Source organism: Dendrobates tinctorius, unplaced genomic scaffold (genome assembly GCF_039654945.1).
Source record: "Dendrobates tinctorius isolate UK_male_01 unplaced genomic scaffold, ASM3965494v1 ptg000315l, whole genome shotgun sequence".
Classification (NCBI taxonomy): Eukaryota; Metazoa; Chordata; class Amphibia; order Anura; family Dendrobatidae; genus Dendrobates; species Dendrobates tinctorius.
In genome coordinates, this window is record NW_027361982.1 from 5,182,885 (window position 1) to 5,203,380 (window position 20,496).

The following is a 20,496-nucleotide window of genomic DNA, read 5'->3' on the forward strand; positions in this document are numbered from 1 at the left end:
AGATACTCTCCAGTTCTGTCAGGTTGGATGGTGAACGTTGATGGACAGTCATTTTTCAGGTCTCTCCAGAGATGCTCAATTGGGTTTATGTCAGGGCTCTGGCTGGGCCAGTCAAGAATGGTCACAGAGTTGTTCTGAAGCCACTCCTTTGTTATTTTAGCTGTGTGCTTAGGGTCATTGTCTTGTTGGAAGATGAACCTTCAGCCAAGTCTGATATCCAGAGCACTCTGGAAGTGGTTTTCATCCAGGATATCTCTGTACTTGGCCGCATTCATGTTTCCTTCAATTGCAACTAGTCGTTCTGTCCCTGCAGCTGAAAAACACCCCCATAGCATAATGCTGCCACCACCATGTTTCACTGTTGGGATTGTATTGGGCTGGTGATCAGCAAAGCCTGGTTTTCTCCACACATACCGCTTAGAATTAACACCAAAAAGTTCTACCTTCGGCTCATCAGACCAGAGAATCTTATTTCTCGTAGTCTGGAAGTCCATCATGTGTTTTTTAGCAAATTTTTTGCGGGCTTTCATATGTCTGGCACTGAGGAGAGGATTTCGTCGGGCCACTCTGCCATAAAGACCCAACTGGTGGAGGGCTGCAGTGATAGTTGACCTTGTGAAACAATCTCCCATCTCCCTACTGCATCTGTGGAGCTCAGCCACAGTGATCTTGGGGGTTCTTCTTTACCTCTATAACCAAGGCTCTTTTCCCATGATTTCTCAGTTTGGCTGGACGGCCAGATCTAGGAAGACTTCTGGTGGTCCAAAACTTCTTCCATTTAAAGAGAACCTGTCACCCCCCCTCCAGGCGATTTTAAGTAAAAGAGCTACCTTGTACAGCACTAATGCTGCATTCTGTCAAGGTGGCTCTTTTATTTAGGGTACCTTCCACCACAGAAATAATCTTTTTAAAATTGGTCAGACATACCTGATATTTGACAGGGGGGCAGGTCTTTCCCCATCTGACCGAGACGCCTCACATCCATCACTCATGTCTTCCTGCGTTGTTTGCTCCGCCTCTTCATTTTTCTTTTCAAATCCTGGCGCCTGCGCTGTAGTATGTATTCTGGGGTTTGCGCAGTGACCGCTGCCTGGCCTCTCTCATGACTTCCTGGCTTTCAGTGTTTCCTTTTTAATACATTTCTGTTTTTTTCAGTCAAGATGGGGTGCAGAGTGTACATTAATGAGAAAAAAAGAACTCTCTTGAATTTACTAACTGGCTGCAATGAAACAATGAGTGAAAATTTTAAAGGGATCTGAATACTTTCTTTACCCACTGTACACTCACCTTGCTAAGTTGTTAAATGGCAACACATAACAGGCATATAACAGCTGCTGCACAGACACCGGTCGAGAAGACGACCATAGATACAGAGGAGAATAACAGAGGTATCACTTATGCGCTGCTGAAATGGAATAACCCTTAAAATTAAAACATTTGAATAGGTTTAAAAGTCAACACATTTTGCGGTCACGCGGGACCGCTTCATTAGAACAAACCTCAGGATTGTCCTGATGAAGAGGTCCTGTGTGACCTCGAAACGTGTTGACTTTTAAACCTGTTCAAATAAATGTTTTAATTTTAAGGATAATTTTAAGGATTATTCCATTTCAGCAGCGCATAAGTGATACCTCCGTTCTTCTCCCCGGAAAAAAAATTGGACATGTCTTGTATTTTGCATGGACAGCAACATAAATTTAAAACTGGTATGTCAGATATCTGTTAAAAAAAATGTATACCACACGTACTGGAAACACTGATATGTGAAGGAGGCCTAACACTTCTTAGGAAAAATGGAAGCTGGGCTCTAATTGTCTGTTCTATTAAAATGAAAGCTGAGGTCTGATTGGCTATTCTGGTAAAAAATATACCAAAATCTGTGAGGACTGTGAGGTATGCTTAAGACTTATTCTGCACAGAAGGCATGATGTTTTCCCCTAAGATTTTCAGACACTTGAGTAAATCTATGTTGCTCACCATATAATGCCGGTTTACAGTGCCAAAGGAAACAAATCTGGAGCATCACTGAGCCCCTGCCATGCTTCACTGTAGGCATCACAGAGCCCCTATCATGCTTCACTATAAGCATCACCGATCCCCCATCATGCTTCACTGTAGGCATAGCAGAGCCTTGTCATGCTTCACTGAAGGCAACGCTGAACCTCCACCATGTTTCATTTTTGGCAGCACGGAGCCATTGCCATGCTTCACTGTAGGCATCATCTTTTCAGTGAAGGCTTCACAATTTTCACATCTTCCTGACATAATGCTCATCCACAGGCTCAAAAAGTTTTAGTTTTATTCCATCGCTCCAGTACTCAGAACCTCATAAATTTTTGTGATTTATTTATACGATTTGAAGCATATTTAAGCAAATTATTTTAGGGACAGTAGAAGTGACGTCTGGAGCCCAGGCATGGCGACCTTCAGTGTTTAGCATATGCCTTACTGTACAAACTGAATTCTCAGTGCCTGCTGTCAGATCTTGTGCAGTCACTGGAAGGCTTTTAGTGGCAGCAAGTGACAACTTTTTCATTCTGCCACATCCATGCAGTGCAGATTCTTTCTTACATAAACGCTGTTTCCAGATGCATCTCTAGGAACATCCAATGCCTTTCTATCTTTTTGCCTCCTTTTCCATGTTTGTAGAAGGCAATGATATTGTCTGTTAACTGGACCACTTTCATGACATTCCAAAAATACTAGTGACCTGGAGGACATTGCCCAAGAAGAATGGGCTAATATTCCTCAGGATCATTGCCAAAAGCTGCTGTCTGGCTATATGTCATGCTTACAACTGGTCACACCAGCCAGAAGGGATCTAAGTACTAAAGAAGCTGGTAATGAAGGGGTGAATAATCTGAGACTGCAGTAGTCAGTAAAAGTGGCATTTTGTGGCGATATTGGAGAAACCACTTTTTATATTAGCGGTGTTCAGGTATTTACATTGTAATAAACCAATGAAATGAGAACAAACATCATAAAGTTTGTAAATTTTGCTAATTAGAATAATCTGTTGGGGGGGTGCGGTGGGGTGAATAATTTTGATTGCAACTGTATATATAATTGCATATGAGTATATTGTGTACACTCTTAACAGCCATGTCATTCCCAATCTATCCCTAGCGGCCGCGTCTTGTCTGAAATCTGTAATGAAATGTGAGGTCTTTGATTGCAACAATTTGCTGTTAAAGCCGCTTTATCTCTTGTCTAATAAAAGACATACAGCAAATTACCCAGCAAAGAGATTAGGCGGCTGGGAAGCGTCAAGAGAGATGTTATTATCCAGGCTGGAACACAACGTACGTTGAACTCTCCTTCTGATTCCAGGAATAAGAATTCCCTGAAAAGTGCCATATTGTGCACAGTCATGGAGAGATGGAGAAGGGAGAGTTACTGCACCAGAAAGATCAGATGAAGTAGAAGAAAACAAGTTGGTCCATTTGCGCTGCTGGTTGTGTATTCACATTAACGATGCGGTTTCACATCATCTCTGTGGTTTTAATCTCAACACGTTTCGAAGCTAGCACACTTCATCAGATCAGAATCACAATATTACCGCATACTTTAATACTTCACTGGTTTATCAGTGAAGACGATCCTATTGTGCTTGTCCTGTCCTTATTTCACATGGTGGTTTTACAGTGTTTTTTCACTCTTTGCAGTAAAAATGCTGCGTTTTTAGGTGAATTACATGTGTGATTTCTCTACAGTACATGTTAAAGCTAGTTTTATTCATAAAAATGCAGTACAACTGTCTTTTTGTAGCATTTTTGCACTTTCTCATTGCTTTAGAAGGGTGAAAAAACGCTGCAAAAAAGCTGAGAATTGACATGCTGCACATTTTCAAAAGTGTTTCTATGCTCAAATTCAGCTATAAAAATGCTGTGTGCGCATGAGATTTTTGAAATCTCATAGTTTTTGCTGATACTGTGCAACACAGCTTCATTTCTGCAGAAATAAACACGGCAAAAAATATATATATATGTGCTGCAAAAACGTCATGTGTGAACATAGCCTACATCTTTTAGTCAGGCTTCCCAAGTGATTTCCTATGTTACAGATTTGCAATGTGTCTGTCCAAGTTGGATGCTATACTGTGTCGCTGTATGGTAGCCGATGTTTTTACGCACACATAGGCTGAAATGGGTGAGTTTCATCCAATTTTCGGAAGCAACTAGTGCATGTTTCGATTTGTTTTCACATGCAAATTCGGTCAGTGAGAAAAGTGAGATGAACTGCACTGCCCCACTGACTAATATTTGCCAGAGTGCGGTCCGTTTTTTTCACAGATAGCATATGCAGGGCTGTGGAGTCAGTAAGCCAAACCTCCGACTCCTCAACTTACCTGACTCCATGACTCCGACTCCACAGCACTGGTCACTACTGAGAATGTGCATAAAGTGCAGCACAGATTCATCTCATCTACGACTTCACAGCACTTGTCACTACTGAGCATGTACATAAAGTGCAGCACAGATTCATCTCATCTACAACTCCCCAGCACTGGTCACTACTGAGCATGTGCATAAAGTGCAGCACAGATTCATCTCATCTACGACTCCACAGCACTGGTCACTACTGAGCATGTACATAAAGGGCAGCACAGATTCATCTCATCTACAACTCCCCAGCACTGGTCACTACTGAGCATATACATAAAGTGCAGCACAGATTCATCTCATCTACAGCTCCACAGCACTGGTCACTACTGAGCATGTACATAAAGTGCAGCACAGATTCATCTCATCTACGACTCCACAGCACTGGTCACTACTGAGCATGTACATAAAGTGCAGCACAGATTCATCTCATCTACAACTCCCCAGCACTGGTCACTACTGAGCATATACATAAAGTGCAGCACAGATTCATCTCATCTACGACTCCACAGCACTGGTCACTACTGAGCATGTACATAAAGGGCAGCACAGATTCATCTCATCTACAACTCCCCAGCACTGGTCACTACTGAGCATATACATAAAGTGCAGCACAGATTCATCTCATCTACAGCTCCACAGCACTGGTCACTACTGACATGTACATAAAGTGCAGCACAGATTCATCTCATCTACAACTCCACAGCACTGGTCACTACTGACATGTACATAAAGTGCAGCACAGATTCATCTCATCTACAACTCCCCAGCACTGGTCACTACTGAGCATATACATAAAGTGCAGCACAGATTCATCTCACCTCCGACTCCACAGCACTGGTCACTACTGAACATGTGCATAAAGTGCAGCACAGATTCATCTCATCTACAACTCCCAAGCACTGGTCACTACTGAGCATGTACAAAAAGTGCAGCACAGATTCATCTCATCTATGACCCCACAGCACCGGTCACTACTGAGCATGTACATAAAGTGCAGCACACATTCATCTCACCTCCAACTCCACAGCACTGGTCACTACTGAACATGTGCATAAAGTGCAGCACAGATTCCTCTCATCTATGACTCCACAGCACTGCCTCACTACTGAGCATATACATAAAGTGCAGCACAGATTCCTCTCATCTATGACTCCACAGCCCTGCCTCACTACTGAGCATATACATAAAGTGCAGCACAGATTCATCTCATCTATGACTCCCCAGCACTGGTCACTACTGAGCATGTACATAAAGTGCAGCACACATCCATCTCACCTCCAACTCCACAGCACTGGTCACTACTGAGCATGTGCATAAAGTGCAGCACAGATTCATCTCATCTACAACTCCCCAGCACTGATCACTACTGAGCATATACATAAAGTGCAGCACAGATTCATCTCACCTCCAACTCCACAGCACTGGTCGCTACTGAACATCTGCATAAAGTGCAGCACAGATTCATCTCATCTACAACTCCCCAGCACTGGTCACTACTGAGCATGTACATAAAGTGCAGCACATATTCATCTCACCTCCAACTCCACAGCACTGGTCACTACTGAACATGTGCATAAAGTGCAGCACAGATTCATCTCATCTACGACTTTACAGCACTAGTCACTACTGAGCATGTGCATAAAGTGCAGCACAGATTCATCTCATCTATGACCCCACAGCACTGGTCACTACTGAGCATGTACATAAAGTGAAGCACAGATTCATCTCATCTACAACTCCCCAGCACTGGTCACTACTGAGCAAGTACATAAAGTGCAGCACAGATTCATCTCACCTCCAACTCCACAGCACTGGTCACTACTGAACATGTGCATAAAGTGCAGCACAGATTCATCTCATCTACGACTTTACAGCACTGGTCACTACTGAGCATGTGCATAAAGTGCAGCACAGATTCATCTCATCTATGACCCCACAGCACTGGTCACTACTGAGCATGTACATAAAGTGCAGCACAGATTCATCTCATCTACAACTCCCCAGCACTGGTCACTACTGAGCATGTACATAAAGTGCAGCACAGATTCATCTCACCTCCAACTCCACAGCAATGGTCACTACTGAACATGTACATAAAGTGCAGCACAGATTCATCTCAACTAATATCGAGAATCCTCAGATCAGGAACAGGACAGACATCTATAGGACCTTTCATAACTTTCCAAAATTACTATGAAAACATTTACATCACATCTTGCATTGTAGTACTGAACCCAATTTATTATATATTTTAGGAGTCAAAGTTGGCCCATTTTATACTGACTCTGCCAAAATGGACAATGACTCCTCAACCCTGAGCACTTGGACAGACAATACGCTTGTGTGAACAAGCCCTTACTCTCAATATAACACTGGATACCCTTAGAATAAATAGCTGAAAGTCAAGCTGGTCTGTCAGTTCTTGTGAAGACCCCTGCTGTTAACAATAACCCCAAAGAGTTACCAGGTATTCTCAAAATTTCCTTTCGACAAAGCCAGAGATGGACAGGTTATAACTGGGCACTGAGAAAGAAATAAATTTTTGCCCTGAAGTTTGAGTGTTGTCTGATGTATAATATGTGACAATAGATATATGTTTTCTCTGGATATTGCAGTTAGAGGGGATCCCAGTTCCAGAGGATCCTCTCTCCCACCTCCCCCCAATCCCCAGAAGTAAATAATAGAGTATTTACCATTTCTAACCTGTTTATGATGCTCTTGATTTGCGTGTCCTTCTCCATCTGCTGCTGCCGCAGCCTCTTCTCACTCTGCTCCAGGCGGGACTGATATTGCTGCAGCATTTTGCTTGTTTGCTCTTCCTGGGAGAGGAGACGGCGCTCATATTCTTCCAGCTTCCGGTTGGACATCAGGAGTCGCTCTTTCAAGGAGTAAATCTCCTCCTCATATTCCTTCACCTAAAAGGATTGGTGGGATGGGAAGAAGAACAGAGTGGAGGAAAGATAGAGGGAAAAAGACACAATGAAAGGATAGAATACAGCCCGGAAGAACAATGGTGCACACAGAGAAGGAGAGACTATGGAGGAAGACATTCAACAGCAGAAAGGACAGCAAAAGGTGAAGAGAGAACAGGTGTGATGTCCAGATCTGCAGGAGATATGTTCTTACCCTCTCCAGACGACTCTCGTCCATGGATTTTGAGTATTCTTTCAATTTGTATTCTTCTCGTTCTATATGTGCGCTTTCAATGTCAGCGGACAGGTGAGGCATGTTTGACACCCAGGCAACTGTGCGTTCCGAGGCTGGAGTGACCGGGTTCAATGTGGCCTGTGCATGTGAGTGCTGAAGAGAAGCAGGTCCACGTTATTAAAAAAAATGGTCATAATGTAAAATTACAGAACTTGAATGTGGCTCAGAGACATACCTGCTTGGTTATGCTGGGTTTAAGTCCTCCTGCATCTTTCTCCACTGATTGCTGCCTTATTCTCGCTGCTCCATACATTGGTTCTGGGCTCTGCAGGAGGTTACCACTGCTTGGTCGGGGCTTGTGGGCGGCCTGCACCGTCAGTTGTTGGGATTTGCCCCTGTGTAGGGGAGGAGGCTGTGAGTCTTGCCTCCGCTGCACTCCAGGGCCGATGGTGATTTGTGGAGGTGACAGCATGTGTTGCAGATTGTCTTGGAGGGATAGCTGTCTCTTGCTGCAATGTAAAGAAAAATGACTAATTAAAATAAATCTGATGCAGAGGATATATAACTGCTGTCTAAATATTCCACGTGACAAACACACAATACAAGACCGAAGCAGTAGACACTAGCATAAACGAGCCATCTCTGATTACAGGACGTAGAAATGAGGTCTGCTTCAGTTATTACCCCCTGAAGGCCCGACATTCGTGCCCCATGTAAGGGCATTTTTATTTTTACATTATAGTTAAATGTCATCTCTCTTTAAGCAGGTGTAGATGTAAATGAAGGTTTTAGGTCCTTCTCTGCTTCCCCTGCATAATTTGCTCCATGTCTGTTGAGTGTGCGGGTTCTTCGTGGTGTGACGTCATAACTTTGCTATCTGTCTTAAACCAACCAGATGTCTAGCCCCAACTCTAACCTCCACCTCCTGTACCCATTTTACGCCATTTCACTAAAACATTGCAAAACTGCAGCTGCAGCCCCCTTCTCCCTCAACTATCTCCGATTTATTACACTAGTTATTTGGTTACTGGGGAACATTTTGCAGGCAGGCCAAAGGGAACTACAGGTTGTCTAAGGCAAGAAGGAAGCAGCTCAGTACAAACTAGCTAGTCTCCAAGGCAAAATATGAGATATCCACCAATATGACTTATATCCGAGTTGTGTTTTAATGATGTTAAGTTTTTAGCGTTTTACAGTGGATGCTAGTTGTACATATTACTTCCTTATGGAGAAAAGCTATTTTGCATACAGTTGCTTTAAAGATAAACTAAATTTTTATTATTTAATTATTGATCAGTATTTGCAAAGTTATTAATTTTTGTAGTATGCATTATTTTATTTTGCTTCCTTCTCTCCCAAACACCATGCTAAAAGTGCTGTTTTATTTGTGTAGTTCATGCTTCTTAAGGATCTGCTTTGTACTGGTGCTGTAGCATGAATTCTTACCCCAGGGGTGAGGAACCTCACACCTGAGAAGGCCCTAAATGACCTTTTCTCAGGCCCCTGGCAGATTCCTGGGAACCACAATGTTTGGGACGGCAGCTGTATTTTGACTGCTCCTGACCCATTAATTTTGTCTTGCTCTGTGAGCAAACGCCCAGTGTTCACTACTGAGCGCTGAGGAGAGTGCAGTGAAAGATTACATCATGACACCTCTGCCAGCGTCAGGACGTACTTTGTGGGCAGAGTTAGTGTGCAATTTGTTCAGCCCCCGAAGGATGGTATAAATGGCCCCTGGCAGAAGAAAAGATTACCCGCCCCGGCCTTATTCAGTTACTCAATTTTCAAACACTCTCAAACTCTGCATGGGGGAGAAAAGCAAAAAGATTCACACAGGAAGAGTGTTTGTAATTAGCGTTTGCGCACAGATTGGTGCTAGAGCAGCAGTTCAAAGCAACTTCTGAAAGAGCAAAAATTAAAATGTAACTAAATTTTATTTTGTTTTTTTTTTTAACTCAGGACCATTATCCTGCTTTCTGCTTTACAGGACTGTCCATATGTGACTCTTATATCAGTGATATTGAAATATCACAAATAACAACTCTTTGCAGCTGTTGTAAAATGAGATGTTCTTTACTAGTCAGGAATCAACAAAATTTTCATAACTGATTTTTATATTAAAAGAATAAAATAAGGCAGTGATGATGGAATTTATTAAAATTGCTTTTTTCTCCATCTCTTTAATCAAAGACAACTGGTTTCTGCCTTTACACATACAAATATATTTATCTATATTGAGTGTCCTATTAAGTTCACAGCAATGCGGTTATTTTCAAGGGAACCTTGATATTTATTTCATTCAGCCCCATGATGTGTCATATTTAAGATGCTGGTTAAGGGCTCTTAACTTACAATGCAAGCGATGGCCTTGTTACATTGACCTGCATCATCAATCCCAAATACCTCACCACCCACCCTTCATTTTAGCACCTAAAACTGAGAAGCAGAAAAGGGCTGAAACCAACTAATGAAGATGTTTTCATACAAGAATAACACCTCCGTCTACATTATATTATGGAATAAGTGTTGAACACTGACGTGTGACAAAAACATGGAATAACTATATATAAATATATAGTGATATATACATATATAATTATATATGTATATAGTGATGTGTTATACCACCTCTCTACTCTTCCCACCTGGACCCCAATCTTGCGCCCCCTAGCGGGGCTGGTACCTGAACTCTGACCCCTGCCGGCTGAACTCGTCGCTGTAGCTGTGACTGTGCAGCATGTGCTTTCCGGAGCTTAAATCCTCACTCTTGCTGTAGCCATGGAATGGGGCAAAGGCATCAGCGCCTGGGTCCGGCCGATGAGGAGCCGGGTGTGAGGGTGGTGCAGCTGGGCCATCGGGGGCCATGTGGAAGAGCGGGTTCTGGAAGGACAAGGGAATGCGCAGCTGCTGAGCTGAAAGCCCATCGGTAGTAACTCCCATCTGACTGAGCCGCAGACCAGCCGCAATACTAGACCCACTGCCCTGGGAGAGCCGGCCCCCTGGGCGAAGTCCCCCGGATATAGAGGCCTGGCTGGAGTTGAGCAGGTCCCCTACAGCTTGCAAGTTGGACACACTGTTCATGCGGCTATCCTGCAAGTCTAACATGGAAACACTTTTGTTCACGCTCAGCATCTTCTGGTCCGGCTCGGTGATGTCTGAGCTGCTGGTGCAATATGCAGGTGAAGAACGGGTGAGAGGGCGGCGTGACACAAAGAACATATCCTTGGAGGACTTGTCCTTGGTCGGTGAAGGTAGACGAGTCATGTCAATGGAACTAAGGAAAGAGAAAAGTGAAAATGAGGATAACTAGTAAAATAATATGACAGGATGAGAAATTGATTCATAAAATGCAATGAGACAAGAGGTCAAGAGTATTCTTCCTGTGGGATAGAAATCTTATAAAATAAGCTAATGCAATGGACTTTTATCACATATGGGCATGTTCAATCACAACCTGGTAGAGAATGATATAACCACCAGCTGTTTTTGTGCGGGGGAGTTTTATTAATGAGAAAGTATAAAATATGATGGCCTTCTGCACACACCTGTTGAGGTCTCGCACCAGATAGCTCTGAAGCTCTGCTGATGGCCCCCTCAGGACGACAGGTTTGGGAGGTGGGAGCCTTTCTTGATGACTTGGTTGACGCTGGATGTGGGGGTTCCTGAGCGCTAGGCTGATGTCATTGAGAAGGCGAGGGAGGGGCCCCAACTTTATAAGAGCATCCTGCTCCAATAGTTGTAAAAGGGTAAAACAGATATCAATGACATGAGGCTTTCAGATACCAACACTACTATACTCTAATGAAACTAGATGTCCAGCAAATTACATATAATAGTATTGTACATTATGTAACATAGAACATGCAGTTCAATATAAGGAATCAAAATAAAAACACACATCCAGTCCTGCTTCTTCTGCCATAAATATCCTTATACTTACTTTACTGAGCTGGGGAATCACTTCCCATAACAGGGCATGTAAAGTGCTCAGCTCCCGCCCCAGGTCGATGTAGCCCTCAAAGTTGCTGCTGTTGGTCAGCGCATCAAGGTTGGAGATCTCGTATAGGAAATTCTGCATATTGGCCAACTCCGTCTCCAGAAACTCATTCATGAAGGACATGTGCTCTTCCTTACTGCTGAATCTGATTACAGCCAAAACTCAGTATTAATCTATATGACAAAACTTGAAGGGCCAAGTTACTAAAGCAGTCACCCATCATTCAGTGTGAGCTAATTATTATGCAGGTGTGTAAGTAGTCAGGACTTATTTTTTTCTCTAATGTTCTAAGTTGTCATTAGGGTTTCTAGGTTACTATGAGGTTGCCAGTATCTCACCCAAATAAAAAGGCCAGTCTATGTTCCACTCTCTCTCCCTGTGCCATTCCCAACCCCTGGCCCCACTCTCACTTGAAGTTGAAGTTGGCCAGGTTCTGGATGACCTTCGCGATGAGTGTAAGGGTCCTAGATGTTTGCTCATCAGGATATTCCTGCATCAGGCTGAAGAGGCTGGGGGACATAATGGCCGGACACAGGAAGCGAAGGAAAAGAGAGGCACTGATGAGTCGATCTGCTATGTCTTCACGGCCGCGCTCAGCACAGCGCATCCTCCATGAAGCAAAGACTTCTTTCAACTCCCGGGGAAACACACTAAGAAGATATAATGTAAGCAAGTAAGAAAACACAACTTAAAAAATAATTAAAGTGCACCTCTCATCTACATGAAGGCCATGTCCATGCCAAATTTGGTTTTAGTTAATGGCAGACTTCATTATAGGTGCTAGGTACACTTTAAATGTAAAAAAAAAAAGGAAGCAGAAATACAGACTAACAAAGAGAAGGAAAATAGTTGTGAAGGCGAGAACAGTAGAAGTACAAGGATGGGAAATACAGAGGGGAAAGGATATCGTAACAGCACAAAGTGGGACAGGAGAGAAGTCAAATGTAATGGATAATGACTAACATATAATGACTTATTCTGTTCCTGGAAATGACATCACATGACCAGACACTGACCAATGGGAGTTGAAGACTTTGCAAAGCGCAAGTTCGCAGCACATCCTGAGATTGGCCTGGTGATCGGGCAGGGCAGAAGGTGGACAACGCATGGGGTCAACCTCGCAGTCCTCCTCTGATTCATACAGAGCCCGAATAAACTCACCTACCGAATGAGAATTAACAACATTAAGAAACATTGGGAATATGTAAAGATGATTTCTGCACATATTCGAAGAAAGAACAGATTTACCAATGGCTTCCTTGAGGTATCTCTGTCCTATCAGTTTCAGATATTCCTCTATGGCTTTAGTTGCAAGTGTGTTCTCACGGAGAATAAGGTGCTCTCTATCAAGGAAGCGATCGACCTCTGTCATAGCCATATCCGAGAGGAAGTCCTGAGAATAAACACAGACTTTGCTGGCTGGAGGATATGCTGCCAACACGTCTCATAGCAAGCAAAGAGTTATTTAGTAAAATCTAATACTGAGTCCTGATGGGAAATGACCTAAATAACAAGTGAAATGAACTAAAAGGATAAATCTATCCAACATGGCCTCACTCCTGTGTCAAAACCTGCCCATATACATAAGACAACTGACAGCTGAAGGATCACATGGCTGTTTCATATTCAGCTGGGCTAGATGGACATCATATAAGAAGGAATTCAGATAAGTCTCACATCATGGAGGAATCAAAGGAAAAAAAAAACAATCTGCTCAATCACATTCTAGACTGGAAATGGAGGGCATTGATATTGTCTCTGTAAAAGTGTGTTGGCCAGTGTTGCTAAGGTTATTTTACTCATTAAAATCAGAAAAAGTTTATTCCGACATAATAATGATGATTAAGACTATAACCCCAGTCATAAATGTCCTCTATAAATGTAATTAGGATTCTCAAAATCACTAATGGTCCCAGTGGGTAATAATATTAAATTGTTGTTTTCCTACTAAATAAAATGGAGGAGCATCTTGCACTCTTGGCTGTAGGTAACAGATAAACTTGATTTATTTATGAATTCACATAACCACAACTGCTTGCATGGTATGAACATTTAATCTTTTGGTATTTTTCAGCCCAGAGGATGAATAGGTCAGGGGTCTTTGTTGTGGAGCCTCAACCAGTTGTTCACCTCTTCAGCATGAACAGAGTTACCTCATACAGTTGTGGCCAAAAGTATTGACACCCCTGCAATTCTGTCAGATAATACTCAGTTTCTTAATGAAAATGATTGCAAACACAAATTCTTTGGTATTATTATCTTCATTTAATTTGTCTTAAATGAAAAAACACAAAAAAAAATTGTCCTAAATCATGTGATGCTTCTCTAATTTGTGTAATTAACAGCACCTGTAACTTACCTGTGGCACCTAACAGGTGTTGGCAATAACTAAATCACACTTGCAGCCAGATGACATGGATTAAAGTTGACTCAACCTCTGTCCTGTGTCCTTGTGTGTACCACATTGAGCATGGAGAAAAGAAAGAAGACCAAAGAACTGTCTGAGGACTTGAGAAACCAACTTGTGAGGAAGCATGAGCAATCTCTAGGCTACTAGTCCATCTCCAAAGACTAGAATGTTCCTGTGTCTATCTTGCGGAGTGTCATCAAGAAGTTTAAAGCCCATGGCACTGTGGCTAACCTCCCTAGATGTGGACGGAAAAGAAAAATTGACAAGAGATTTCAACGCAAGATTGTGCGGATGTTGGATAAAGAACCTCGACTAACATCCAAACAAGTTCAAGCTGCCCTGCAGTCCGAGGGTACAACAGTGTCAACCCGTACTATCCGTCGGTGTCTGAATGAAAAGGGACTGTATGGTAGGAGCCCCAGAAGACCCCACTTCGTACCCCGAGACATAAAAAAGCCAGGCTGGAGTTTGCCAAAACTTACCTGAAAAAGCCTAAAACGCTTTGGAAGAATGTTCTCTGGTCAGATGAGACAAAAGTAGAGCTTTTTGGGCAAAGGCATCAACATAGAGTTTACAGGAGGAAAGAAGAGGCATTCAAAGAAAAGAACACGGTCCCTACAGTCAAACATGGCGGAGGTTCCCTGATGTTTTGGGGTTGCTTTGCTGCCTCTGGCACTGGACTGCTTGACCGTGTGCATGGCATTATGAAGTGACTACCAGCAAATTTTGCAGCATAATGTAGGGCCCAGTGTGAGAAAGCTGGGTCTCCCTCAGAGGTCATGGGTCTTCCAGCAGGACAATGACCCAAAACACACTTCAAAAAGCACTAGAAAATGGTTTGAGAGAAAGCACTGGAGACTTTTAAGGTGGCCAGCAATGAGTCCAGACCGGAATCCCATAGAACACCTGTGGAGAGATCTAAAAATGGCAGTTTGGAGAAGGCACCCTTCAAATATCAGGGACCTGGAGCAGTTTGCCAAAGAAGAATGGTCTAAAATTCCAGCAGAGCATTGTAAGAAACTCATTGATGGTTACCGGTAGCGGTTGGTCGCAGTCATTTTGGCTAAAGGTTGTGCAACCAAGTATTAGGCTGAGGGTGCCAATACTTTTGTCTGGTCCATTTTTGGAGTTTTGTGTGAAATGATCAATGTTTTGCTTTTGCTTCACTCTTTTGTGTTTTTTCACTTAAGACAAATTAAATGAAGATAATAATACCAAAGATTTTGTGTTTGCAATCATTTTCAGGAAGAAACTGAGTATTATCTGACAGAATTGCAGGGGCGTCAATACTTTTGGCCACAACTGTATAACCCTGGAAAAGTCCAACATGTACAATGTAGAGCCATGCCTAAGGTCTTCTTTCCACTGCAGATACTGCGATTACCCCAGTAATGCTGTCGGCCACAGTCCCAGGTGGGTGAAGAGACTGAAGTAAATTAAGTATCATCCTATAGAAACTACTTCTGCCACTACCTCTTTAATCTTATCAGTCAAAAGATTTGTCGAGGATTAGACAAAAACAGCACCACACTTCTCCATAGGCTGTGTGTGGTATTGCAGCTCGTCATTATTTACTAGTGATGAGCAAACGTGCTTGGATAAGGTGTTATCCGAGCATGCTTGTGTGCTAACAGAGTATCTTCGGTGTGCTCGAAAAATATGTTTTGAGTCCCACAGCTGCATATTCTACGGCTGTTCCACAGCCGCAACACATGCAGGGATAGCCTAACAAACGTCCAAGCACGTTTGCTTACCACTATACTGCTAGGGACTGCAGACACAGTCTTAACACATATATGGCATTATTTTTTAAATAAGGCTGGCATGTTTTTCATATTCAGAACAACCCTATTAACACGCCGCCTGAAGTGTGGCCGAAACGCACGTCGGTGTGGAGGGACGCGGCTTGGACACCGCACACACTAAAGGTAATATTCAAAGACTTTTAGCTCTTTTTCATATGTTGAGCAGCCTGTTATCCAGGCATATTGACTTATTTGGGCTTGTAATGGTGGCACGGTGTTTTAGCAATTAGCAGAGTCTCAGGTCATTGAGTTTGTTGCCTTGATACATCTGCATGCATACAAATATATGCCACTAACCATTATATACAGTTAGGTCCATATATATTTGGACAGAGACAACATTTTTCTAATTTTGGTTCTAGACATTATCACAAAGAATTTCAAACAAAGCAATTCAGATGCAGTTGAAGTTCAGACTTTCAGCTTTCATTTGAGGGTATCCATATTAAAATTGGATGAAGGGTTTAGGAGTTTGAGCTCCTTAACATGTGCCACCCTGTTTTTAAAGGGACCAAAAGTAATTGGACAATTGACTCCAAGGCTATTTCATGAACAGGTGTGGGTAATCCCTTCGTTATGTCATTCTTAATTAAGCAGGTAAAAGGCCTGGAGTTGATTGAGGTGTGGTGCTTGCATTTGGAAAGTTTTTCTGTGAAGGAAACAAGCGGTCAAAGGAGCTCTCCATGCAGGTGAAACAAGCCATCCTTAAGCTGCAAAAACAGAAAAAAAACCATCCGAGAAATTGCTACATTAGGAGTGGCAAAATCTACAGTTTGGTACATCCTGAGAAAGAAGGAAAGCACTGGTGAACACATCAATGCAAAAAGATCTGGGCGCCCACGGAAGACAACAGTGGTGGATGATCGCAGAATAATCTTCATGGTGAAGAGAAACCCCTTCACAACAGCCAACCAAATGAACAACACTCTCCAGGAGGTAGGCGTATCAATATCCAAATCTACCATAAAGAGAAGACTGCATGAAAGTAAATACAGAGGGTTCACTGCACGGTGCAAGCCACTCATAAGCATCAAGAATCAAAAGGCTAGACTGGATGCTAAAAAACATCTAAAAAAGCCAGCACAGTTCTGGAAGAACATTCTTTGAACAGATGAAACCAAGATCAAACTCTACCAGAATGATGGAAAGAGAAAAGTATTTCGAAGGCGTGGTACAGCTCATGATCCAAAGCATACCACATAATCTGTAAAACACAGCGGAGGCAGTGTGATGGCATGGGCACGCATGGCTGCCAGTGGCACTGGGTCACTAGTGTTTATTGATGATGTGACACAGGACAGAAGCAGCCGAATGAATTCTGAGGTATTCAGAGCCATACTGTGTGCTCAGATCCAGCCAAATGCAGCCAAACTGATTGGTCGTCGTTTCATACTACAGATGGACAATGACCCAAAACATAAAGCCAAAGCAACCTAGGAGTTTATTAAAGCAAAGAAGTCAAATATTCTTGAATGGCCAAGTCAGTCACCTGATCTCAACCTAATTGAGCCTGCATTTCACTTGTTAAAGACTAAACTTCAGACAGAAAGGCCAACAAACAAACAGCAACTGAAAACCACCGCAGTGAAGGCCTGGCAGTGCATCAAAAAGGAGGAAACACAGCGTCTGGTGATGTCCATGAGTTCAAGACTTCTGGCAGTCATTGCCAACAAAGGGTTTTCAACCAAGTACTAGAAATGAACATTTTATTTACAATTATTTAATTTGTCCAATTACTTTTGGTCCCTTTAAAAACAGGGTGGCACATGTTAAGGAGCTGAAACTCCTAAACCCTTCATCCAATTTTAATGTGGATACCCTCAAATGAAAGCTGAAAGTCTGACCTTCAACTGCATCTGAATTGTTTTGTTTAAAATTCATTGTGGTAATGTCTAGAACCAAAATTAGAAAAATGTTGCATCACTTTTTCATTTTGGGTTTTTATACTGGCCATGATAGGCAAGCTGCATCTAATACACTTAGGCTGTGTGCCCACACTGCGTCTTCTAAGCGTTTCCGCAGCGGTCTTGTCACTGCCGAAACGCTGAAAAAACGCATCCCATTTCTTTTACTTACATTCCGCAATTGCTGTGCCCATGCTGTGTATTTTTCTGTAGCGGAATCGCATTGTGGAAAAATACGCAGCATGTTCATTAATTTTGCGGAATCGCGGCGATTCCACCGCCGTAGACTTGCATTGGAACGCTTGGAATCTGCAAATATGAAAAATGTTTGCGGATTTCAAGCGCATTTGCAGATGTTTTGTAAATCATAACCGCAGCAAATGGGAAGTGACATAATGGGAAGCGTTCCTGCCATCCCATGAGCATCCCATAAACCAGGAAGACGAGAATCCCAGATCATTCCTGTCTTCCTGGATGATGGCTGCTAGCATGGAATGGTATGACCGCATGATGCTGGATGTGCCGTTCATGATAAGTGTATGTATGTGTGTGTCTATGTGTGTGTCTGTGTGTGGTGTATGTGTGTAACTTGCAGACAAAGACCGATGAGACTAAATGTTGTGAGCTCATTTTCTCGTTCACCTTTGATGTCCGATGAACTCCCTCTGCTGGTGAAAGGAGGTGGTGAAACTGATTTGGATGGGTTAAACCTGTCACCTGAACAGGTGGATTGCGATTGGACATCCGGAATCTGTGAGTGAATATAAGGCAGCTGACGCCCTGTAGGGTTGCTGGTGATTTCTCTGCTCTGAGCTCTGGCCTCCAGTTCAGTTCCTGTCTTCTAAAGCTAAGTTTTGCTCTGTTATTGTTCCATGAGATTTTGTCTGATTTGCTTAGTTTTGTGTTCTGCCAGGCTGGGGCTCTGCTGAATTTCCATTTTTGTCCCTGATCGGTTAAATCTCTTTTGCTCTGTCTTCAGAATATATCGGAGTGCTGATATAGAGATTTTGAAGTCTAGTGACATCAGGGCCGTTTTTCCTATCAGACGTGTTGGGACATTTTTGGTAGGGTTTTTGCGGATTGCAGCCAGCATCTTTTCTGTCCTTTCCTATCTAGTTAGTTGGGCCCCATCGTTTGTTCTGCCTGTCTTTCTGTCTGTGTTTGTGTTTTCATCTGTTTTCACCGACAATACATGTTGGGGGCTGTCTATTGCTTTGGGGTCTGCTCTGGGGCAGTTTAGATTTCCCCTTTCTTTCTTTAAGCTTATTTAGTTCTCCGGCTGTGAAGAGGCGTCTAAGACCACCGTAGGAACGCTCCACGGCTACTGTTAGTTATGAATAGGATCAGGGGTCTGCAATCCGCTAGCTACCAACCTCTCCGGTTTTCTGGACTTAGCTTGCATTTTTGTTTTTCCTCCTCCGGTGACTCATTCATAACAGAATCACCAGTCGTACCGCAGATTCTAGGGTACTCAATAGCAGGAAAGAATTGTAAAAAAAAAAAAGAAAAAAGTGTCAGAATTTTTTTTTTTTTTTTTAAAGTATATTTTTTCCTTTTTTTCTCTAGGGCCGTAGGAGGAATTTTTTCTTAATGGAGATTAAGCATTTGTCTGATCGTGTGGAGCAGCTCGCTGCTGAAATGCGGGGAATTTCCGTCTATCTTGCTCATTCACATGCTGCTGAACCAAAGATCCCTACTCCTGATGTGTTTTTTGGGGATTGGTCTAAATTTTTGAATTTTAAGAATAATTGTAAATTATTTCTTGCCTTGAAGCCTAGCTCACCGGGGAGCTCTGCGCAGCAGGTTAAAATTGTCATCTCTTTGCTGCGTGGCGATCCCCAGGATTGGGCGTTTTCTTTGACACCTGATGATCCTATTCTAACTAATGTGGACGCATTTTTTCAAGCCTTGGGGTTGTTGTATGATGAACCTAATGCTATTGATCAAGCTGAAAAGCCCTGTTGGCATTGAGCCAGGGTCAGGATTCTGCAGAGTTGTACTGTCAAAAATTCTGAAAGTGGGCGGTCCTTACTACCTGGAATGATGGTGCCTTGGCAGCTCTCTTTCGGAAGGGTTTGTCAGAAACTGTAAAAGATACTATGGTGGGATTTCCTGTTCCCTCTGGTCTTGACGATTCTATGTCATTAGCCATTCAGGTTGATCGGCGTTTACGTGAATGTAAAATTACACGAGAAATGTTGCCACCTGTTGAACAAATGTCTGAACCTATGCAATATGATAGAGTTTTGTCTAGGGCGCAACGTCAGGAGTTCAGAAGGCGTAATAAGCTGTGTTTTTTCTGTGGAGATGCCTCTCATAATATTTCTGTCTGCCCTAAACGAGAGAAACGTTTTGCACACACATTTGCTGTGGGTGGTGTACAACCTAAGTTTCTTCTGGCAATTACTCTGATCTGCTCCCTGTCCACATTTTCCGCCAAGGCTTTTGTGGATTCAGGAGCGGCTATGAACCTGATGGACTTGGATTTTGCTAAACGTTGTGGGTTTCCTATGACACCTCTGCGGACGCCTATCCCTTTGAGGGGTATTGATGCTACTCCTTTGGCGAAGAATAAACCTCAGTTTTGGACCCAGGTGGTAATGCGGGTCGCCCCAGACCATCAAGAAAATTGCAGATTTTTGGTGTTGCATAATTTGCATAATACCATTGTTCTGGGGTTTCCCTGGTTGCAAATCCAGTTTTGGATTGGAAATCTGTGTCTGTGGTGAGTTGGGGTTGTCAGTGTGCTCTTAGTGACAATCCTGTTTTCTCCACCTCTCCCCAGTCGCATGATGTTAATGACTATTTGGCTGATTTTTATGATGTATTTAGTGAGAATAAGTCAGCG

At 42.8% G+C, this 20,496-nt stretch overlaps 1 protein-coding gene across 12 annotated transcripts in view; it reads right to left on the reverse strand.

The window, feature by feature from the left end:
- The window catches only part of SYNGAP1 (synaptic Ras GTPase activating protein 1), a 456,710-nt gene that overhangs the window by 14,099 nt on the left and 422,115 nt on the right, over nt 1-20,496 (reverse strand). For 7 of the 12 annotated variants that reach the window (XM_073561316.1, XM_073561317.1, XM_073561320.1 and 4 more), the window contains 9 exons: nt 12,778-12,922; nt 12,546-12,690; nt 11,940-12,179; nt 11,472-11,674; nt 11,078-11,261; nt 10,216-10,806; nt 7,768-8,041; nt 7,512-7,685; nt 7,079-7,300 (listed from right to left, as the gene is read on the reverse strand). In XM_073561316.1, the coding sequence (XP_073417417.1) occupies nt 7,079-7,300; nt 7,512-7,685; nt 7,768-8,041; nt 10,216-10,806; nt 11,078-11,261; nt 11,472-11,674; nt 11,940-12,179; nt 12,546-12,690; nt 12,778-12,922 (2,178 nt within the window). The remainder of the gene's footprint in view (nt 1-7,078; nt 7,301-7,511; nt 7,686-7,767; nt 8,042-10,215; nt 10,807-11,077; nt 11,262-11,471; nt 11,675-11,939; nt 12,180-12,545; nt 12,691-12,777; nt 12,923-20,496) is intronic. The other 5 variants (XM_073561314.1, XM_073561324.1, XM_073561313.1 and 2 more) reach the window with 4 other exon arrangements.